This window comes from Ascaphus truei, chromosome 14 (assembly GCF_040206685.1).
Source record: "Ascaphus truei isolate aAscTru1 chromosome 14, aAscTru1.hap1, whole genome shotgun sequence".
Classification (NCBI taxonomy): Eukaryota; Metazoa; Chordata; class Amphibia; order Anura; family Ascaphidae; genus Ascaphus; species Ascaphus truei.
This window is the reverse complement of record NC_134496.1, coordinates 18,643,081-18,666,334: the sequence shown is the minus strand read 5'-3', so window position 1 is coordinate 18,666,334 and position 23,254 is coordinate 18,643,081. Positions and strand designations below refer to the sequence as shown.

Sequence of the window (23,254 nt, the reverse complement as noted above, 5' to 3'; positions counted from 1 at the left end):
AGCTCCCCCTCTCTCTCCTTACCCAGAGCCCCCCTCTCTCTCTCTCCTTACCCAGAGCCCCCCTCTCTCTCTCTCTCCTTACCCAGAGCCCCCTCTCTCTCTCCTTACCCACAGCTCCCCCTCTCTCTCCTTACCCAGAGCCCCCCTCTCTCTCTCTCCTTACCCAGAGCCCCCCTCTCTCTCTCTCTCCTTACCCAGAGCCCCCCTCACTCTCCTTACCCAGAGCCCACCCCTCTCTCTCCTTACCCAGAGCCCCCCCCTCTCTCTCCTTACCCAGAGCCCCCCCTCTCTCTCTCTCCTTACCCAGAGCCCCCCCCCCTCTCTCTCTCTCCTTACCCAGAGCCCCCCCCCCCCCCCTCTCTCAGCTTACCCAGAGCCCCCCCTCCTCTCTCCTTACCCAGAGCCCCCCCCCCTCTCTCTCCTTACCCAGAGCCCCCCCTCTCTCTCTCCTTACCCAGAGCCCCCCTCTCTCTCTCCTTACCCAGAGCCCCCCTCTCTCTCTCTCCTTACCCAGAGCCCCCCCCTCTCTCTCCTTACCCAGAGCCCCCCCCCCTCTCTCTCTCTCCTTACCCAGAGCCCCCCCTCTCTCTCCTCTCCTTACCCAGAGCCCCCCCCCTCTCTCTCTCCTTACCCAGAGCCCCCCCCTCTCTCTCTCTCCTTACCCAGAGCCCCCCTCTCTCTCTCCTTACCCAGAGCCCCCCCCTCTCTCTCCTTACCCAGAGCCCCCCTAATCTCTCTCCTTACCCAGAGCCCCCCTCTCTCTCTCCTTACCCAGAGCCCCCCCCTCTCTCTCTCCTTACCCAGAGCCCCCCCCCTCTCTCTCTCTCCTTACCCAGAGCCCACCCTCTCTCTCTCTCTCCTTACCCAGAGCCCCCCCCTCTCTCTCTCCTTACCCAGAGCCCCCCCTCGCTCTCTCTCTCCTTACCCAGAGCCCCCCCCCTCTCTCTCTCCTTACCCAGAGCCCCCCCCCCTCTCTCTCTCCTTACCCAGAGCCCCCCCCTCTCTCTCTCTCCTTACCCAGAGCCCCCCCCCTCTCTCTCTCCTTACCCAGAGCCCCCCCTCTCTCTCTCTCCTTACCCAGAGCCCCCCCTCTCTCTCTCCTTACCCAGAGCCCCCCCCTCTCTCTCTCTCCTTACCCAGAGCCCCCCCTCTCTCTCTCTCTCCTTACCCAGAGCCCCCCCCCTCTCTCTCTCCTTACCCAGAGCCCCCCCTCTCTCTCTCTCTCCTTACCCAGAGCCCCCCCTCTCTCTCTCTCTCCTTACCCAGAGCCCCCCCCCTCTCTCTCTCCTTACCCAGAGCCCCCCTCTCTCTCTCTCTCCTTACCCAGAGCCCCCCTCTCTCCTCTCTCTCCTTACCCAGAGCCCCCCCTCTCTCTCTCCTTACCCAGAGCCCCCCTCTCTCTCTCCTTACCCAGAGCCCCCCCCTCTCTCTCCTTACCCAGAGCCCCCCCCCTCTCTCTCTCTCCTTACCCAGAGCCCCCCTCTCTCTCTCCTCCTTACCCAGAGCCCCCCCTCTCTCTCTCCTTACCCAGAGCCCCCCTCTCTCTCTCTCTCCTTACCCAGAGCCCCCCCCTCTCTCTCTCCTTACCCAGAGCCCCCCCCCTCTCTCTCTCCTTACCCAGAGCCCCCCCCTCTCTCTCTCCTTACCCAGAGCCCCCCCCTCTCTCTCTCCTTACCCAGAGCCCCCCCCTCTCTCTCTCTCCTTACCCAGAGCCCCCCCTCTCTCTCTCTCCTTACCCAGAGCCCCCCCCCCTCTCTCTCCTTACCCAGAGCCCCCCCTCTGTCTCTCCTTACCCAGAGCCCCCCCTCTCTCTCTCTCTCCTTACCCAGAGCCCCCCCCTCTCTCTCTCCTTACCCAGAGCCCCCTCTCTCTCTCTCTCTCCTTACCCAGAGCCCCCTCTCTCTCTCTCTCAGCCTCTCCTTACCCAGAGCCCCCCTCTCTCTCTCCTTACCCAGAGCCCCCCAGCCCCCCTCTCTCTCCTTACCCAGAGCCCCCCTCTCTCTCCTTACCCAGAGCCCCCCTCTCTCTCCTTACCCAGAGCCCCCCTCTCCCTCTCTCCGTACCCAGAGCCCCCCTCTCTCTTTCTCCTTACCCAGAGCCCCCCTCTCTCTCTCTCCTTACCCAGAGCCCCCCTCTCTCTCTCTCCTTACCCAGAGCCCCCCTCTCTCTCTCCTTACCCAGAGCCCCCCTCTCTCCTTACCCAGAGCCCCCCTCTCTCCTTACCCAGAGCCCCCCTCTCTCTTTCCTTACCCAGAGCCCCCCTCTCTCTCTCCTTACCCAGAGCCCCCTCTCTCTCCTTACCCACAGCTCCCCCTCTCTCTCCTTACCCACATCTCCCCCTCTCTCTCTTTACCCAGAGTCCCGCTCTCTCCTTACCCAGAGCCCCCTCTCTCTCCTTACCCACAGCTCCCCCTCTCTCTCTCCTTACCCACAGCTCCCCCTCTCTCTCCTTACCCAGAGCCCCCATCTCTCTCTCCTTACCCAGAGCCCCCTCTCTCTCCTTACCCAGAGCCCCCTCTCTCTCCTTACCCAGAGCCCCCCCCCCTCTCTCTCCTTACCCAGTGCCCCCTCTCTCCTTACCCAGAGCCCCCCTCTCTCTCTCCTTACACAGAGCCCCCCCTCTCTCTCTCCTTACCCAGAGCCCCCCCTCTCTCTCTCCTTACCCAGAGCCCCCCCTCTCTCTCTCCTTACCCAGAGCCCCCTCCCTCTCCTTACCCAGAGCCCCCTCCCTCTCCTTACCCAGAGCCCCCTCCCTCTCCTTACCCAGAGCCCCCCCTCCCTCTCCTTAACCAGAGCCCCCCTCTCCTTAACCAGAGCCCCCCTCTCCTTAACCAGAGCCCCCTCCCTCTCCTTAACCAGAGCCCCCCTCCCTCTCCTTACCCAGAGCCCCCCTCTCTCTCCTTACCCAGAGCCCCCTCTCTCTCTCCTTACCCAGAGCCCCCCCTCTCTCCTTACCCAGAGCCCCCCCCCTCTCCTTACCCAGAGCCCCCCTCTCTCCTTACCCAGAGCCCCCCTCTCTCCTTACCCAGAGCCCCCCTCTCTCCTTACCCAGAGCCCCCCTCTCTCCTTACCCAGAGCCCCCCCTCTCTCCTTACCCAGAGCCCCCCCTCTCTCCTTACCCAGAGCCCACCTCTCTCCTTACCCAGAGCCCCCCTCTCTCCTTACCCAGAGCCCCCCTCTCTCCTTACCCAGAGCCCCTCCCTCTCCTTACCCAGAGCCCCCCTCTCTCTCCTTACCCAGAGCCCCCTCTCTCTCCTTACCCAGAGCCCCCCCTCTCTCCTTACCCAGAGCCCCCCCCCTCTCCTTACCCAGAGCCCCCCTCTCTCCTTACCCAGAGCCCCCCTCTCTCCTTACCCAGAGCCCCCCCTCTCTCCTTACCCAGAGCCCCCCCTCTCTCCTTACCCAGAGCCCCCCTCTCTCCTTACCCAGAGCCCCCCTCTCTCCTTACCCAGAGCCCCCCTCTCTCTTACCCAGAGCCCCCCTCTCTCCTTACCCAGAGCCCCCCTCTCTCCTTACCCAGAGCCCCCCTCTCTCCTTACCCAGAGCCCCCTGGCAGATGTCCGTTCTTGTGGCCCCGTCGACAATAAACTGTGGGTTGGAGACAAGTTGCTGTAGAAGAGAACAAGGGGGGGAGAGAGGGGAGGGTGGTTACAGTCTATACGCTGCACTGTATAATGATGCCGAGTATCTGTGTAAGCTGATAATGCACACGCTGATCTGTATGATTACAGATACAGTACTGTACTCTTCATTATCAGCTTATACAAATACTCAGTGTCATTATACATTGTGGCGTGTTTATTATCTGTGTACAGAGATACCCAGGATTATACAGCGGCGGCTTGTTCATTATCTGTGTACAGAGATACTCAGGATCATTATACAGCGCGGCGTGTTCATTGTCAGTGTACAGATATTATCATTATGATACAGGAATGTCACCCATCTGGTCTTGCCATGCCTGCTCCGTCCTGCCCAAAACCTGAACCTCCGATCAGTGTGTGCGAGGATTCCTCACACAGGGGGCGTGACGCACAGGGGGCGTGACGCACAGGGGGGTGTGACACACAGGGGGGCGTTACACACAGGGGGGCGTTACACACAGGCCGCAGAAGCATAGAAACATTTTCTAATGGCCTTGGGGCATGAGAGCTGCAGAGAGCATTTTTTTTTAAAAACTGTCACTCTGCGGGGGGAGGGACAGACTCATAGCTCCCTTCTGTCTGTGTCACCCTGCGGGGGGAGGGACAGACTCATAGCTCCCTTCTGTCTGTGTCACTGTCACCCTGCGGGGGGAGGGACAGACTCATAGCTCCCTTCTGTCTGTGTCACTGTGTCACCCTGCGGGGTGAGGGACAGACTCATAGCTCTCTTCTGTCTGTGTCACCCTGTGGGGGGGAGGAACAGACACATAGCTCCCTTCTGCCAGTATTCGCTGTCACCCTGCGCGGGGAGGGACAGACTCATAGCTCCCTTCTGTCTGTGTCACCCTACGGGGGAGGGACAGACTCATAGCTCATTTGTGTCTGTGTCACTGTGTCACCCTGCGGGGGGGAAGACAGACTCATAGCTCCCTCCTGTCTTTGTCACTGTGTCACCCTGCGGGGGAAGAGACAGACTCATAGCTCCCTTCTGTCTGTGTCACTGTGTCACCCTGCGGGGGAAGAGACAGACTCTCAGCTCCCTTCAGTCTGTGTCACTATATCACCCTGTAGGGGGAGGGGCAAATTCATAGCTTCCTTCTGTCTGTGTCACCCTGCGGGGGAGGGACAGACTCATAGCTCCCCTGTCTGTGTCACCCTGCAGGGGGAGAGACAGACTCATAGCTCCCTTCTGTCTGTCACCCTGCGGGGGAGGGACATACTCATAGCTCCCTTCTGTCTGTGTCACCCTGCGGGGGAGGGACAGGCTCATAGCTCCCTTCTGTCTGTGTCACTGTGTCACCCTGGGGGGGGGGGGAGGGACAGGCTCATAGCTCCCTTCTGTCTGTGTCACTGTGTCACCCTGCGGGGGGAGGGACAGACTCCTAGCTCCCTTCTGCCTGTGTCACTGTGTCACCCTGCGGGGGGGAGGGACAGACTCATAGCTCCCTTCTGTCTGTGTCACTGTGTCACCCTGCGGGGGGAGGGACAGACTCATAGCTCCCTTCTGCCTGTGTCACTGTGTCACCCTGCGGGGGGGAGGGACAGACTCATAGCTCCCTTCTGTCTGTGTCACTGTGTCACCCTGCGGGGGGAGGGACAGACTCATAGCTCCCGTCTGTCTGTGTCACTGTGTCACCCTGCGGGGGGAGGGACAGACTCATAGCTCCCGTCTGTCTGTCACTGTGTCACCCTGCGGGGGGAGGGACAGACTCATAGCTCCCGTCTGTCTGTGTCACTGTGTCACCCTGCGGGGGGAGGGACAGTTTCATACCGAAGGCCGGGCCCATCTGACTCCGCTGGTCTTGGAGGTGTTTGGCCCCAGTTCCTTGAAGCCCAGAGAGTGTGCTGAAGCTGGGAAAGTGTCATCCTTGAAGAGGGTCCTGTTCTGCAAACACTCGTCCCGAATCCTGTCGTAATCCTGCCCCAGGAACTTGATGGCGTTCTCGTGCTTGCCCACTCCCAGATCTTTCTCCCGCTGCTTCTGCACCTGAGCCGAGATGCCCGTGGCATACACTGGCACGATCACCTCCTCCGACATCCTGATGAGCGAGAGGGACCTGCGTTCGATTCCTGGCGGGGGCAAAACTGAAGCGAAGCAAGAAATTGTTAAAAAAAGAAAGCAACTAAAAATAACGAGTAATTTCATGTATTGTACAGAAGTCGCCATTTCAGAAGCCCCGCAAAAAATTATTTTAGCAAATGTTTGGGTATTTGTGGTATTTATCCAGACCTATGTTGGCAAAACAGCATCAGCTCCAGTAATCAGGTAACATGCTTTATTTTCTGCACCCAGCGGTAAATGCTTAGCAAGGTGACAACCCTTTTGCTGCCGCGCATCGCACCGCACCGCACAGCATCGCACCGCACGGAAGGGTTTTGTCAATTTATATCTCAGATAGGGGAGAGTGAAGGCGCAGGGCGAGGGGGCGCGCAGGGAGAGGGGGGGCGCAGGGCGAGGGGGAGCGCAGGGCGAGGGGGCGCACAGGGGGCGAGAGGGCGCACAGGGCGAGGGGGCGCACAGGGGGCGAGAGGGCGCACAGGGGGCGAGAGGGCGCACAGGGCGAGGGGGTGCACAGGGGGCTGATAAAATCCCATAACAGGTTTGTATGAACATCAGGGACGTGTCACCCTCCGAAATATCTAATTCAGTACCAGACAGGATCAGCGTGTTAGGGGCTTTAGGGGTGAATGGGTTAATAGACACCCGTATTACACCCGTGTCCTCTGTCCCCCTCTGCTACCTCTGTGTGTCCCCCTCTGATACCTCTGTCTGTGTCCCCTGTCCCCCTTGCTACCTTTATCTGTGTCCCCTCTCTGTCCCCCCCAAAACCAATGTTTTAAAAGAAGGCGTCTGGCAGCCAAGAGGTTAAAATCTCATGATCCCCCCCAAACTGTGAAACACACCTCTCTGTTGGACCCTGGATGGTCTCTGTCTCTCTCTCTCGCAGGCTGAGATCCTTGCAGTCTAATCAGGAAGGGCTTGGTCTGCCTGCTTTCCCTGCTGTCTCCTCCCCACTGCCTGTCTCTCGGACACTCCCTGGGCCTGTCTGTATATGTTTCTCTCTTTGAACCTGTCTTTGTGTAGCTCTTTCTCCCTCCCCTTCTCTCTCTCTCCTCCTCTTGTCGGTCTTTCTCCCTCCTTCTCTCGCACCCTTCTTGTCAGTCTCTCTCCCTCCTTGCTGTCTGTTTATCTCACACACTGTCTTCCTTTGATCTTATCTCTATTAACTCTTTTATTCTCCCCCTTTCTCTGTCTCTATATGTGTCTATCCCCTCTCTCTGCAGGATAACGCCCAGTTTTGCAGAGGCCCAGCCTAGGAGACATTTCCAGCTGTAGTTGCCAGAGAGCTGAGTGTGTGATATGAGGACAGCTGCAGCCAGGCTCCCCCACCCCCCTCCCTGAGACACACAGCATGGGCAGTGCCCACCTCTCCCTGAGACACACAGCATGGGCAGTGCCCCCCTCTCCGAGACACACAGCATGGGCAGTGCTCACCTCTCCCTGAGACACACAGCATGGGCAGTGCCCACCTCTCCCTGAGACACACAGTATGGGCAGTGCCCCCCTCTCCGAGACACACAGCATGGGCAGTGCCCCCTCTCCGTGAGACACACAGCATGGGCAGTGCCCCCTCTCCGTGAGACACACAGCATGGGCAGTGCCCACCTCTCCCTGAGACACACAGCATGGGCAGTGCCCCCCTCTCCGAGACACACAGCATGGGCAGTGCCCCCTCTCCGTGAGACACACAGCATGGGCAGTGCCCCCTCTCCGTGAGACACACAGCATGGGCAGTGCTCACCTCTCCGAGACACACAGTATGGGCAGTGCCCACCTCTCCGAGACACACAGTATGGGCAGTGCCCACCTCTCCCTGAGACACACAGCATGGGCAGTGCCCCCTCTCCGTGAGACACACAGCATGGGCAGTGCCCACCTCTCCCTGAGACACACAGCATGGGCAGTGCCCCCTCTCCGTGAGACACACAGCATGGGCAGTGCCCACCTCTCCCTGAGACACACAGCATGGGCAGTGCCCCCTCTCCGTGAGACACACAGCATGGGCAGTGCCCACCTCTCCCTGAGACACACAGCATGGGCAGTGCCCACCTCTCCCTGAGACACACAGCATGGGCAGTGCCCACCTCTCCGAGACACACAGCATGGGCAGTGCCCACCTCTCTCTGAGACACACAGCATGGGCAGTGCCCCCTCTCCGTGAGACACACAGCATGGGCAGTGCCCCCTCTCCGTGAGACACACAGCATGGTCAGTGCCCCCTCTCCGTGAGACACACAGCATGGGCAGTGCCCACCTCTCCCTGAGACACACAGCATGGGCAGTGCCCCCTCTCCGTGAGACACACAGCATGGTCAGTGCCCCCTCTCCGTGAGACACACAGCATGGGCAGTGCTCACCTCTCCCTGAGACACACAGCATGGGCAGTGCCCCCTCTCCGTGAGACACACAGCATGGGCAGTGCCCCCTCTCCGTGAGACACACAGCATGGGCAGTGCCCACCTCTCCGTGAGACACACAGCATGGGCAGTGCCCACCTCTCCCTGAGACACACAGCATGGGCAGTGCCCACCTCTCCCTGAGACACACAGCATGGGCAGTGCCCCCTCTCCGTGAGACACACAGCATGGGCAGTGCCCCCTCTCCGTGAGACACACAGCATGGTCAGTGCCCCCTCTCCGTGAGACACACAGCATGGGCAGTGCTCACCTCTCCCTGAGACACACAGCATGGGCAGTGCCCCCTCTCCGTGAGACACACAGCATGGGCAGTGCCCCCTCTCCGTGAGACACACAGCATGGGCAGTGCCCTCTGTGAGACACACAGCATGGGCAGTGCCCCCTCTCCGTGAGACACAGCATGGGCAGTGCCCTCTCTCCGTGAGACACATAGCATGGGCAGTGCCCCCTCTCCCTGAGACACACAGCATGGGCAGTGCCCCCTCTTCGCGAGACACACAGCATGGGCAGTGCCCACCTCTCCCTGAGACACAGCATGGGCAGTGCCCCCTCTCCCTGAGACACAGCATGGGCAGTGCCCCCTCTTCGCGAGACACACAGCATGGGCAGTGCCCACCTCTCCCTGAGACACAGCATGGGCAGTGCCCACCTCTCCCTGAGACACACAGCATGGGCAGTGCCTGCCACTCCCTGAGACAGCACGGGTAGTGTCTGCCTCTCCCTGAGACAGCACGGGCAGTGCCCCCTCTCCCCTCGCACACTGCTACCCATGACGTTTACACAGCACAGGTACAGCGCGGGCAGAGACGGTGCCAGCCTCTCCCTCACACACACTACTACTACACCATGACATGTTTACACAGCACAGGTAGAGACAGTGCCAACCTCTCACACACACTACTATGCCATGACATGTATAAACAGTGCGGACAGCAGCAGTGCCAGCCTCCTCCTCACACACTACTACACCATGACATGTATACACAGCACAGTTACAGCAGAGGGAGGGTTGGTGCCAGCATCCCCCTCACACTGCCAAACCTGTTATTTATAAGGGAATATGTATTTCCTCATTTCCATTACAATTAGTAGGAATAAAAAAATAGGGAAATAGAACAATAACTGCCAACAATAAGGCTGTTAAAGAAACATTTTGCATTGAGGAATTAAAAGTTAACAAAGCGACCTGCCAGTGGTGTGTTTAATGGGTTAAAATGGCAGCACCATGTGGGATAAAGTGACATGATTAATGGGTTGAATCCAGCCGATTTAAACCTATGATAAAGTGAATTAATCAGACATACAGAACAAATTTATGAATTGATGTTGCAAATTTTGGCCTGAGAAAAAATGGCAGCAGTGAATGTCGCAGGCTGGGGGGGAATTCACTCTTATAGATTGTAACCAATCAGATTTTATGCTGTGTTTTTACATCATGTTAATATACTTTATCGCCTCATTCTGTTCACTGCACCGAGGTCTTGGTTTGTTCATCTTAAAGCAGCAAAACCGTTTTTTTTTTTAAAATAAATCAGTTCTGTAGTATTAGATAATACTGTCTACATTTTTGTTTAAACTCCTGCAATTTTTTATGATTTTTTTTTAAAGTATTGATCACCCTTTGGTTGCTACAGCAACCATTTAGTCATAGCCACGTCCTCTTTTGAAACAGACGGACCTTTTTAAGCTGTCCTTTGGCAACAAAGTATCACATACAGATGTGTTGCTGTGTTCCAAACAGCAAACTGTCTATTACTCTGAAAGCTGCAACAATTGCGTTACACTTAATATAATGTTACATATCAGCTGCAGCATTTCACATATGCATTTAATTGCAGCACAAATTAGAAGGTGGTCATTTCGTTAGGCACACACTCAGGATTTTGACAGATTTATAACAGGAGCCCCAAACGATTGCCAGTTTCGGCAAGAATGTAGAATTCTACATATAAAATTAAGGGGAAAAAAGGGGGGAGAATGTAGTATTGCTGCTTTCATTAAAATACTTTAATATAGTTACAAGTAAAAAATAAACACATTTCAGCACTCTGAGAAGCGATAATGTGTCATTAAAGGCCAGGCACAATGCTATTTTAAATAGATGTGTACTTTTGCATAAACAGATTGCCGTAACTATGCACTCACAGGATATGGGCCTTTATTTTTGCAGCCGTGAACACACTTTGATTTGTCTTGCCCTTTGCACAAATATTTTAGTTTAGGCAAAGGGTACATGCCCCCACTTTGCCCATTGTCCCCTTCCTGGTGATTGAAGGTTTTACCCAGGTCTTTATCACAAGCGGATTTAAACCCCTGTACTGTATTCCATTACCCTTTATAACTCTGCTGGGAGAGGTTCTGTGAATCCACTGCTTTACTACAAAAACCATGGACAGTATTTGTTAAACACACCTATCATCTTCCTTTCTCTTACTGCATATTCCCATATCCACGCTTTAGGCCGAGTCCCTGCTGGCGCTGAGCGCGCTCATGCTTGGAGAGCACTCCAAGCATGAGCACCGGGTGTCCTGTCATTTACGCACGCGGGGGAGCATTGAGCGCGCTGGAAAGTTAGATTTTTTGTTTACATAAGCGCCGGTGAGCGGGAACTTATATCTATACATGTAAGTAACCGCAGCAAACGCCACCCGCGCAGCGCTAGCGGGGACGCAGCCTTATGATAAACGCTGCACCATTGTCACCGCTCTATCCTTCAGCATCGAACTTTCCCAGCAGTTTAGTCTGTAACTGGTCTCCCTACTTTTCCATGTGCTGTTTGCCAATGCCATTTTTCCATCAAAATAAATATTTTATTAAACGCTGATGAGATCAAAAAAAGGCAAGTGAATACTCAAATGCCTTAAAAACACACAATTAAAATACTTTAACCTCGTCTGATGCCAGAGCACCAACAGCAAAGAGGTTAAAGTGTACCAACCCCCAGCCCAAGACACCCAGGAATTAGTAGGAAGGGCAAAGCCATTACATAACTTTTATTTGTGCAAATGTATACACGTGGGGTAACAGTGTTTTTGATAGCAGCATTTAATATTAAGGATGTCTTAGGTTCGTAATACCTATTGTACAGGGGGGTTCAGAAAGTAGATTCGGAAGTGGTTAAAATGGTAAAAGTGTAGTCCGAGGAGGCCTCTCCTAGTGACAAATTCAGAATTACATTTTAGTGACCTAAAAAAAAAAAAACCAAAAAAAACACTTTTTATATTCTTTGCTACACGCAGTAATAATTGTTCCTGTGTTTAGTGAAGGGCTTCACACCCAGAAAGATTAAACTGGAGAAGCACAGTTTTAAAAAGTCTCCCAGCTGCAAGATTTATAAAGAACACCGATTTACCTATAATCGCAATTCAACTTCTTGCTTTTAAAAGGTTGCAAAATAAATTCAGCAGGTTTAGCAATCCGCTTGTGTAGTTACATCCCCATGTGACTCAGACAGAACAAAAGTGCAATGTTTCCCAATCCCCAAAAAGGCTTCAGTGTGATACAAATTGCCACAGATTTAGCAATGCATCTAAAAGGATCAAGTGAAAAATAAACAATAAATATATGTGATTCTATTTACAAACCATTCTGCTAAAAATAGTAAATAGTAGTAAGAAGGTACTTCTGACCAGTTTATACACCAATATAAAACGATTGATAAACTGCTGGGAAGATACAGCAATGTAATACTTGTAATGACAATTTGAGGACAAGATGGCAAAACGTGCGATACTATATGTTTTTATTTATTTTTTTAAAGTAGTTCATTTTTACCAGCCTCTGGATTTAGAAAGCTTACATAAATGAATATTCAAGTCACCAGGTGACGTGCCTCCACTGTACTGCAGTGTGTAGGTGACAGTGGCATTATCTATGCAGAAGCCATGCTTGATGTTAAAATGGACATGCTTGCGGTCATTTCACACCATAACCTTGTAACAGCTTCCATTGCAAGCAACAATCTCCCCCAAATTCTATCAGGGATATTTTTATTATTTTAAGTACCTTCCTTTATTTATTTATTTTTTACAAAAAAAGGGAAATTAACTAATGTTAAATGCAACTAGTGCTTAAAATGTATATGAACCTTTAGGTGTGCTGAATACTAACGCATGGTGCGAGACATACTGATATATTTAACTATACCTGAAGTAGTGTTCACTTGGTGATCTTTATTCGTGACCGCCAAGAACGTACAATTACATTTACATCTTATTTACACACAACTGAAATGACACTGGCAACGGTTTAAATAGTTCCAACATGAACATAAATAGCTTTGTACAGAAGAATAGCCAGTTTTTCCTCTCCCCCACCCCCCCAATATCTCCTGCCCGACATGAAACGGATGAGGGAGCCAGTGAAAAGTGCTGAGAGTGCACGGCGATTCAGAGAGGCTGACTGGGTGCTACAGGTGCCATTCCAAGGCTGTTCCTCCCGGCTCCAGTCCCACCAATGGCTCCTGAAGTACTATGAGGGAGGAGAGAGGGATGTTACATGAGTACATTTACTTCAACTGCAAACGGCTGTCATGCAGAAGCCACGTGAACAGATCTGACACTTTGCTTTAAGTTGAGACCACAGAGGATTGGGAGTTGGTCAGAATTAACATATTCCCTCACCTGCAGCAAATGAAAGGACTAGCTCTCACCAGGGATTTGCATGGCAAAACCATAAAAAACAAAGCAGAATCCTGCTGTACCCTGTAATCAGAGAGCCAGGATGTCCCCTCTGCCAGGGAAGGAATGAAATGCTTACTACACACCGCTTAATGGCTCAATTGCATTTTCTATTCATTTAACTGTTTATGATCTTTTAGCAGGAATTAAGCATTTAATTTCTCCTAGGCAGTTTGAGAATATAAAACCACTGCTACCGACTGCGGCAATCTTACTTTAAAATCAGGGGTGGCCAACTCCAGTCCTCAAAGGCCACAAAAAGGTCATGGTTTCATGATATCCCTGCTCCAGCACAGGCGGTGCACTCGAAGACTGACCCACCTGTGCTGAAGTAGGGATATCCTGAAACCTGACCTGTTAGTGGCCTTTGAGCACTGGAGTTGGCCACCCCTGATTTAAAGTAAGCAAGGAAACCATGGGCAGAGAATAGTCATGTGTGTGATATCCATTTGAAAACCAGGGTAGTTTTAATTATACTATTATTTCTCTATAGAAATTTTTTTTTTTTAAAAAGAGCAATGCAATGTTGATTTATCATCAAGTTTCTTATTTTAGTGGAATATTTTCAATACAAAAATGATTTGATAACTTGGTCGTTCTTGAAGTTAATGGCGTGCCAATATTTAGTTACGGTGACCTATTTTACTAGTTCTGCCTTCAGTACATGGCTTTATTATAAGAACTGGTTTGGTGCAGCACTTCATGCATCAAGTTCCTTGCCCAGTGTCCTGTGAGAAAATCACGGTCTTAGATCTAGGGTGTGGTAGGTGGTTTCTTTATTATTCTTTGAAGATCTGGTTACACAAGATATACACGTAGTACATAGCACACCCAGTGGAATGCATTAACATTAAACTCAAATAGTACACCTGCTTTTTCAGGTTATTTACGTGAGGACACCATTCAAATAAATGGAATTAAGCAATTGCGTTGCAGACCTAGAACTTTAGGCCTGGGGAAAAAAAAAAAAACCCGCTTGGTTGAAGTTTTAGTTGCTAGCCTACCACACCCCACAAAAATGTACAGTGAAAGTGTTACATAGAACCTGCCTGCGGAGCGGTTAAGGACACGGCCTTTGAAATGGGAACCCTGGTACAAATCCCAGCTTGAGCGCTCCCTGACCTTGGGAGAGTCCCTTTACCTCAGGCATTACAATGCAGTATGAGGGGCAGGTACTCCCTGCCCCAGCACAGAGACCTGAGGGGTTTTAGAAGCTCTGCGCACTAATGTAATCTAGATTATTCTCACGTCAGATGAAAGGTATCACTACATACAGATGTTTGATCCGTTCAGTGTACATTACAGGGCACCTGTGCAGTGTTGCAAAGGTTGGCGAGCGCAGATGCCCCCAAATGTGAAGAACACGAACATAGTGCAATATATTCCCAGCTGGGTATGAATTACTGATCTTTAAAATGGGGACTTGCATTTTCCTAAATATAAACAGCATGTTCCAAATCCCTTTGGTATTCCCAGGCTTAGAATGGGTAGGCTGATCCTGGAATCACCCGGGGCCTATAGATCCAAATGTGTCTGTCTTATGGGGTGTTATGATCTCAATATAAACAGGAGAACATAGTGCGAACTGTACAACACTATTTTATATTAAAGGTATTTAAAAATGCAGTGTCAGATTAATATAAGCATGTACAACACCATGTTATCTGGACACGGCGCTCACCGCCGCCTAGGATCCGGCGTTTCTCCGTCTGACACTTCCGATTAGTCAGGTGATGGAATGAAGGGATGTGGCGCGTCTCGTAGAGGCAGGGTAGAGCTAGCCACAATAAACACTAGCAGATTGTATGCGTTTCGCTCAAATGGTTTCGTCAGGAGCCTGTTTAATCAGAAGCCGTTTGAGTGGAACGCGTAGTGTGCTATTGCGGCCAGCTCGAGACGCGCCACATCCCTCCATCCATCACCTGAACAACCGGAAGTCGCGATACTACAAGAGGCTGAGAAACACCGGATCCTAGGCGGCGGCGGGAGCGCCGTGTCCAGATAACATGGTGTTTTACATGCTTATATTAATCTGACACTGCATTTTTAAATACCTTTTTATATAAAATAGTGTTGTACAGTTCGCACTATGTTCTCCTGTTTATATTGAGATCACAACACCCCATAAGACAGAAACATTTGGATCTATAGGCCCCGGGTGATTCCAGGATCAGCCTACCCATTCTAAGCCTGGGAATACCAAAGGGATTTGGAACATGCTGTTTATATTTAAGAAAATGTGAGTCCCCATTTTAAAGATCAGTAATTCATACCCAGCTGGGAATATATTGCACTATGTTGTATTTTTCATATTTGGTGACATCTGCGCTCCCCAACACTGCCACAAGGAGAATTCTGGACTGTTCCCCATAGGGTTTGAGCTCCATTTTTTTCCACCATTAATATTTAATGTGCACATTAGCACGTATATAACTATTTTTCACATTGTGTTATTTCACATTGTATTTATATTGCACATATCCATTTGCACTGATTGAACGCTTTATATTGTCTTGTCAGATTTTGACTAAATAAGCACTTTTACCCCAATTAAGGAGCGCCCTTTACACTCTGGACACCTGTGCATAGGGTCTGAAGGGCTGCAAGTTCAGTTATAGGGACAGCATTTGTTAGTAACTCTGTGCTAAAACCTCCCTCATACTCGCACTATGGGATGGGGAGAGGACACTCACTGTGGATGTCATAAGTGGCCCCTGGATCCAGTAGCAGGTCTGGGGGCAGGATGAGGAGGTCCTGTGACCACTCCCCGTGGGTGAAGGGATCGGTGTCCGGAGAGGAGCCGCTGCCGCTTGTCCTGTCTGAGCCACAGGCGCTGGGTCGCCGGCAGAGGGCACAGCTGGTTGGGGTGAAGCCCGGCCCACGAGGAAATGGGTTGTCCTCGTTCCGGAGATAACCCCGCAGGGCTCCACTGTGGTGTAGGGGGCGTTCCCGGAGCCAGGCCCAGTGAGATGGGTCTTTCGACATCACCTGCAAACAAGAGACTGACCTTCTGAACTTGGCTCAGCATCATTATACAGGAGCAGGTTTGTGATCAGAGCTTAGATACAGACCATTACAGGGCAGCAAGCTCCGTTTCAGCGTATTGAAACACTACATTATACATGTGTCTGAAGATTTATATTCTATAGCAAGGGTGACCAACACCCATCCTCCTCAAAGGCCACTAACAGGTTAGGTTTTCAGGATTTCCCTGCTTCAGCATAGGAGGCTCAGTCAAAGACTGCACCCGGGCTGAAGCAGTAATATCCTGAAAACCTGATCTGTTGGTGGACTTGAGAACCAAATTAGCCACTCTGATACACTTTTAGTGTAAGGAGGTGTATAAGAATTACACTTTGAGGCATAAAGATCCATCTATATTTGCAAAGAAATTACACTAATGTATATTAATGCACATTTATACATAGCTGGGCACATCTAAAGGCACAATATACAAGATGTGAGCAGCTTCCGTCTCACCTCATCACAGCACCTCCTGCTCACAACCGCCCTGTAACTCATCTTAGCCCAGAAGTTGTCCCTGAGCCGCAGAAACTGCGGGAACACCTCCCGCCACGAGTCACCCAGCGCCCAGGGGAAAATCTCGTACTTATAGTCCTCCTCATCCTCCTCCATGTCATTGGCCAGATACCTGAGAGATTAAGGCAGAACGGTTGGGAACAAAAAGGCATCTTCGTTGCTTTGCACATTTTAAAGGACCTCGTGTCAAGGGGAAAGAAGCACCTTTATTCAGTACTGGAGGCTACACCAATTATACCGTCCACTCAAAGCAGAGTTAGAATGTACGCAAACCTTGGAAACGTGGCAAGTTTTATATTCTACCAATCAGCTTCAGAGCCGCAGCATTCTGACCGCTGCACACTGACCGCAGAGAGACCAGCAGCTCAAATAGGGGAGGGGTAAGAAGACCGACCCCCTGCAGGGGAGATCCGCAGAGGGGGATAGAGACGGAAAACAGAGTCACTGAGGGAGTTAGAGGGGGAGACAGCAGCAAGGTTCAAAGGGAAAATAGTCAAATCAAATGTTCTGTTCATAAAAAGCAACGACTTGACAGCTGTTGAATTTATGGGAGAGGGGGGGGGGGGGGGAGATACAAAACCTCCACACACCCCCCCCCCATACATTTAGACAATAATAATGCTAAATATTAATACCATCAACAGGCCAATAATGCCCTGGCTGTGTTAAAGACACTGCTTAGCATCAGGCCTTCAACTCCTCCAGACTAATGTCCTGTACCATGAATTAATTTTCTTATAGCAAACCTGGAGAATATACATAAGCCGGCAAAACAGAAACCGAAGTCAGAAATATTAAAAATGCATGAAATGTATCATTAGTAATCTTACCATGTACACCACCCAGTTTATTTACAATTCTGAGGTACGCCTCGTTTATAAACCCAACGTTACCTACTAGGGTGCAGGGGTGGCCAACTCCCATCCTCACAGGCCACCAACAGGTCAGGTTTTAAGGATATCCCAGCTTTAAAACATATCCTGTTGGTGGCCCGAGGACTGGAGTTGGCCACCTCCGTACTAGAGGGCAAGGAGTGCCCCTAATTGTGTAATGTTTATTTGCAAGGTACTTTTTGCAATAAACCTGAAGTAGATTCTTTAACGTACAGTGAGCCCCGGCTGCTTGTTACTGTGGAAATGTACAAATGCCGTTTATCCCAGGCCTCTGAATGGGTGGAGCGTTGGTCCTTTATTCCCCCAGTCCTCAGACGATAAAGGTGAAGAAGGGAACTTTTCCTGTGAACACTGTTGAGTACACCGTGATATTGCATAAAAAGGGTCAGACTAAAAATCAAACCCCTTCTAAGTCTCCATGTAATCAAATAATGAATTCAAGTACTTCTGTGTGTTAGCTTGGGATAGCAAAGCATCTGCTACCAAAAATTTAACCACAAATGACTATACACTTTCTTTCTAGGAGGGACTGACCCTTTAAATAAGACTACCACTAAGTTGATTTCCCTTTGATCACCGAATACTGGATCTGTGTATGTGCACAAAATATATTGCACCACCCCATGGCAAGGTGATACAATACATCTTGTAATAAATACTGCAAGACATTTTAATATGCAACAGAAGCAGCGATATCAGGGTATGAAAGTCACATTTTATCCCTTGTGCGCCCAGCTGCTGTCGCGTATCTAAACACCTAGGTGCTCATGCGACTCCATTTTTAGATCCCCTCATTCTTTAGCCCGCTTTGGGAAGTGAACTACTCAGGAATGTCACACCCGGCCAGCAGTTTGTATTCGCACTTACAAGACATAAAACCCACAGAAACTTCAGCTCTGCTCCTCCCCGTGCAAAAATAACTTCTACAACCAAATAAAGATCTCAAAATTATCCCCGTGCCAAATACTCACAGAACAAGAATTGGGAAGGCATAAAAAACAAACAAAAAAAACGACAAGATTGCACCAAAAATCTGCCAACCTTTCAGGAAAGAAATAGGCCAATATGTGCTAAGATAGCCTGTTCTTATGTTAGTTATCCACCTTTATTTCTTTAGTTACACATTATTCTGGATTTAAAGTAGTCTGCAGGGCAATCAATGTGCAATACAAGACCCCAAACAAGGACAAGCCAGGGACGTGTGCAGTTAAAGACATAAGGGAGTTGTGGGAGTCTGCATGTCCCATAACAGGACCGTTTATATTCTAGTTTGAAAGAGTGTGATAACATAATTTGCCTTCACTGTCTGCAAGAATATGCTCTCCCCCTGGAAGGAAAGTATATCAAGCATATTCTTGCAGACAGTGAAGGCAAATTATGTTATCACACCCTCTAAAGCTAGAATATAAACGGTCCTGTTATGGGAAATGCAGACTGTCCCACAGCTCCCTTATGTCTGTCACCCTGTACAGGCCACATTGCTGTGACCCAGACTAATTATATATTTCCCATAGCTCTGATCTCTGGATTTTGAACATCATATCTTCTACAAGAACAGAATACTTACAGGGCCACAAAGAAGTTCATAGCGGTGTATTCATTGGTGTACAGGCCGGCGCGCTTGAAATAGGCTAATACCATTGCTAAAAGGTACTGCAAAGAAAAAAATAAAAAGTATTATATAAGAATTATATAGTAAACATTTCTTAACCAGTGTACAGCTTCATTTCCCCTCGTTTTCCTGCTCGCTGCAAGAGGCACCGCAGGGTTACATCCTCCCACACGGACATCCCAAGGCCTTTGGACACTCCTCAGGAGCTCAGAATAAGGGCTTCAATGATAAAGCCGTTTGAAATCTGCATGGAAAAGCGCTCAGCAGAGGCCACTAAGCAGGCATTGGACACAATACAGAAAGTATGAGTGTCCCTCACCCTCAGGGTGACAGGCAGGAGGTATGACCCATAGTCTTACTCTCCCACTGCAGAAAAACACTGTGACAAGAGTGTAAGCTCTCCGGGGCAGGGATTCTTTCCTATTGTCTGATTTTGTTTGTTGCACTTACTGCATTATAATTCCATGTACTGTATTGTCGCTTTTGTAAAGCGCTGAATACACTGTGGGTACTATATAAATATCTACTGTACATACAAGCGACATCACAACCAACAAGATAACAGTGACTCCAACCTTGTCCGAAATCTTCAGACAGGCGTCCATGGAAAGAAACTCCTGAATGAAGTCATTTTCTGCAAAGAGAAACATCACATTAACATTTATTCAGAGTAGCAGACTGGGTGATAAACTGATACTCTCCCACCATTATACATTGCTGCGTGTGCATCATAGATCCTCCACATCTTTATACAAAGCAGCACCTTCATTATTAGTATATAGATACACCTCATACAGCACGGTGTTACCAGTTTACAGATACTCAGCATTGCAACATACACCCCACCCTCACCCACGAGCCTGAAGAAAGCCTGACGCTCCTGGGGCTGCAGGTTGAGGTGGGGGATGCGCGCCCCCTTGGGCCTGGCTGCGGGGACCTCTCTCTCAGGGATTCGCGGTTTGCGCGCTCCAACAGCCCGGGTGTGCAGGTGCCCCCTGGCGATGCCCGGTTTCACCCCGCTGTTTGCAGCCGGCATGTCCCGAGTTGCACTCTGCACATGTCTCATGACACCGGGAGAATAAGGGGGACACAGGCTCAAGGGCTGATCTGAAAGAGAGGGGGGAGATTAGGAGAGAAATCCCTCTTGCTCACAAAAAGACCCAGCAACTTTCTTCCTTGGGGAGTGATCGGCAGCAACCCCTATTGCTGGCTGTGCAGTCTTGGCCCCAATCTGTGCTGGGCTGACCTCTGTGGAGACCTCAGGCTCTTGACATTTTTTTTTTGTGAGGCTTGAAACAGCAGCAATATTTATAGTTTTTTTGTGGCACCAAGGCAGAGTTCAGCAGCCATTTTCTCTACACAAGGCAAGTATTCTAGCCCTGTGGTTAAGACCCCAAATTACAGTGCACGTCAAATCTTCTCCGTTTCAATACGTGACCAGGAATTCAACAGATTAGTTTCCTTTTAAATGGTCAATTCAATGTAATAAATCAAAAATCTATATTTCTTATATTACTATAATCAGAAACAAATCTCCCTTTAAGGCTAAGTCCCTTCTAGCGCTGATCAGGCTGCGCTTGCGAAGGAGGCTTACATATATAGATATCTGGAAGTCCCCACTCACGCGGTGCGCGCGTGCACACGTTCAGCCGCGATCAGTGCGCAAGTAAACAAAAAATCTATACTTACCCGCGCACTGAACTACCAGCAATGCCCCCCCTCCCCCGCATGTATAAGCCGGAGACCCGGCGCTCATGCTTGGAGCGCTCTCCAAGCATGAGCGCGTTCAGCGCCAGCGGGGACTTAGGACGAGTCCATAGAAGGACAGGCCGCGCTGAGCTGTGCGGACGCTCCGCGCTGAGCACCTGCATCCTCAATGAGGATGCCTTGAGAGGGGGCTCACGCGAGCGTCCGCAGGCGTGCGGAGGCGCTGGATTTTTCAGCCGACAGCCAAGCTGTTTTTCAGCGCGCTGTCGGCTGAAAACATCCAATCAGCGCGGAGCAGCGACAACGTCACGGCGCCGTGACGTTGGTGCGTCGCAGGCGATTGGCCCAGCGACGTCACTGACCCGCCTCCCTCAGTCTCCCCCGGCCTCCGATCGCGCCCGCTGGCTCGCCTGCATGGGCATGAAATCGCGCAGATTTCAGCAGGCGAGCCTCAGCGTCAGCGCGGTCCAGCCCTGCTTCCCCTTCTATGGCCCCAGCCTTAGCCTAAGGAAGGGATTTGTACACGAAAAATACTTATCACTTCTTGTCAGGAAGACTGAAGTAAATCACAGCTACTTGTGTTTGTCTAATGCAGTGTTTCCTATGAGCCCTCGGGTCCCCCCAGGCATCCCCCTCAAGGGCTCTATGCAGTTTTCAGGTCATTTGAAAATCATAGAAAATACCATTTTTTTTTTACAATGCATCTGATCTCAAACACTATTAGAGAGGGTTGGGGTTCCTTACAGTGCCACAATTATAGGGTACTTAAAAAAATAATATGCAACCACTGATTTGACTACTTTATAATCTCTTTGCAATTTAAAAAAAAGGAGCTGGAAACCGACAGTCTGACAAGAGACTAGATAAAGGTTGAAAAACCCTTGCAAAGCTTTGGTTTACAGTGAAAATTTACATTTAATGTGAATACTTGTCCAATTTCTTAAAAATAAATAAAAAAAAGTGTAACCTGTTCACTTTAAGGGACTGAGCCTTTAAGGACATGCTTCCTATAGGGGAAGGGACTGAGCCTTTAAGGACATGCTTCCTATAGGGGAAGGGACAGAGCCTTTAAGGACATGCTTCCTATAGGACTGAGGAGGATCCGTGAAAGGGCGAGAGCGGAAGAAACATTGGTGGAGAGACAGCATTGGGATATGGGGGGGGGGGGGGGGGGGGGTGGAGGACGACTCAGCATTGGGATATGGGGGGGGGGGGGTGGAGGACGACTCAGCATTGGGATACGGGGGGGGGTAGAGGACAACTCAGCATTGGGATACGGGGGGGGGTGGAGGACGACTTAGCATTGGGATACGGGGGGGGGGGGGGTGGACGACGACTCAGCATTGGGATACGGGGGGGTGGACGACGACTCAGCATTGGGATACGGGGGGGTGGACGACGACTCAGCATTGGGATACGGGGGGGGGTGGAGGGCGACTCAGCATTGGGATACGGGGGGGGTGGAGGACGACTCAGCATTGGGATACGGGGGGGGGTGGAGGACGACTCAGCATTGGGATACGGGGGGCTGGAGGACGACTCAGCATTGGGATACGGGGGGGGGGGGTGGAGGGCGACTCAGCATTGGGATACGGGGGGCTGGAGGACGACTCAGCATTGGGATACGGGGGGGGGGGGTGGAGGGCGACTCAGCATTGGGATACGGGGGGGTGGAGGACGACTCAGCATTGGGATACGGGGGGCTGGAGGACGACTCAGCATTGGGATACGGGGGGGGTGGAGGACGACTCAGCATTGGGATACGGGGGGCTGGAGGACGACTCAGCATTGGGATACGGGGGGGCTGGAGGACAACTCAGCATTGGGATACAGGGGGGGGTCGCTCAGCATTGGGATACGGGGGGGGGGAATGGAGGACGACTCAGCATTGGGATACAGGGGGGTGGAGGACTAAGCATTGGGATACGGGGGGGGTGCAGGACTAAGCATTGGGATACAGGGGATGGAGGACTCAGCATTGGGATACAGGTGGGGGGGGGGCTTTACACCTCCGGATCTGGGAAGACAGTGGTCTGAATCGCGCGCGGGCAGTCACGTGTGGCATGGTCACGTGCGGCGCCCCACCTTACCAGCCTCGGCACATTCCCGCCCACACCACCTGCGGGCTCGAGGACACGGCTCGCGCATGGGCCGGCGGGGGACGCCGGCTAGCTCTGGGTTCCCGCCAAACGAACCGCGCAGGGAAGGGAAGGCTCGCGGCAAGGAATAAGCAGCATGCCGGACTCGCCTAATGTGAGAGCAAAGAGTAAAAGTCCTCTCTGACGTTACTAGGCATAATGGTGTGTGAGGGTTCATGCGTATTTCATGGAGTTACGAGAACCCAACCTCTGGTCAGGGGAGCAGACAACACCCCTCCCGCCTCTGCTGTGACTGAGACCGTCCTCTCCATGAACCCACCTGAGCAGAGGGAGCAGCCAGGTAGAAGGGGGAGGCGATCACGTGATCTTCTAGGCTCGGGCCAACTATATGGGGGGGGTGTGACTATCTCGCCTACCTCACCTGCCGGCCTTTCTATAGGACCGTCAGCTCCTCCCCATGGCCAATGGGGTTGAGGGGCTCGGGCGTGAGGTGCGCCCACGCGCCCCTTTCCCTCTGCGCGAGGGAAAGGGAGAGGTGCCTATTGGTTGAAAGTTTTGGGGGCACGCCCACCTGCCAGCTTTGGGGTGACCAATCAGAGTC

The 23,254-nt window shown here is 51.5% G+C and overlaps 2 protein-coding genes across 9 annotated transcripts in view; both read right to left on the bottom strand.

Annotated features, from left to right (window-relative positions):
- CAPN1 (calpain 1) overlaps positions 1-6,927 on the bottom strand; it is a 45,257-nt gene extending 38,330 nt beyond the window's left edge. Inside the window, 3 exon segments of the mRNA XM_075569944.1 lie at positions 3,540-3,609; positions 5,416-5,729; positions 6,549-6,927. Coding sequence (XP_075426059.1) covers positions 3,540-3,609; positions 5,416-5,682 — 337 coding nt within the window. The 5' untranslated portion in view covers positions 5,683-5,729; positions 6,549-6,927.
- Positions 6,928-12,275: 5,348 nt separating this feature from the next.
- SPDYC (speedy/RINGO cell cycle regulator family member C) lies at positions 12,276-23,160 on the bottom strand. Of its 8 annotated transcripts, none has more exons than XM_075569941.1 (7): positions 23,070-23,160; positions 19,700-19,954; positions 19,423-19,481; positions 18,803-18,888; positions 16,283-16,454; positions 15,496-15,790; positions 12,276-12,593 (listed from the first exon to the last, which is right to left on the bottom strand). In XM_075569941.1, exons 2-7 carry the CDS (start codon positions 19,911-19,913, stop codon positions 12,532-12,534), a joined length of 888 nt encoding a protein of 295 aa, XP_075426056.1. In that variant the 5' UTR covers positions 19,914-19,954; positions 23,070-23,160; the 3' UTR covers positions 12,276-12,531. The 8 variants fall into 8 exon arrangements, with proteins under 8 accessions (XP_075426056.1, XP_075426057.1, XP_075426052.1 ...); XM_075569942.1 differs by having other exon boundaries at positions 23,075-23,154; XM_075569937.1 differs by having other exon boundaries at positions 22,973-23,117.
- Positions 23,161-23,254: the final 94 nt, after the last annotated feature.

Excerpts from the sequence above, each read along its gene's own strand:
- SPDYC (XM_075569936.1), bottom strand. The coding sequence starts at position 22,702 with ATGCGCGAGCCGTGTCCTCGAGCCCGCAGGTGGTGTGGGCGGGAATGT. Across the intron at positions 19,482-19,699 it reads GGCTTTCTTCAGGCTCGTGG|AAAATGACTTCATTCAGGAG; the intron begins GTGAGGGTGGGG and ends TTCTCTTTGCAG. Across the intron at positions 12,594-15,495 it reads GGCCACTTATGACATCCACA|TACTTCAGGAGCCATTGGTG; the intron begins GTGAGTGTCCTC and ends CCTCCCTCATAG.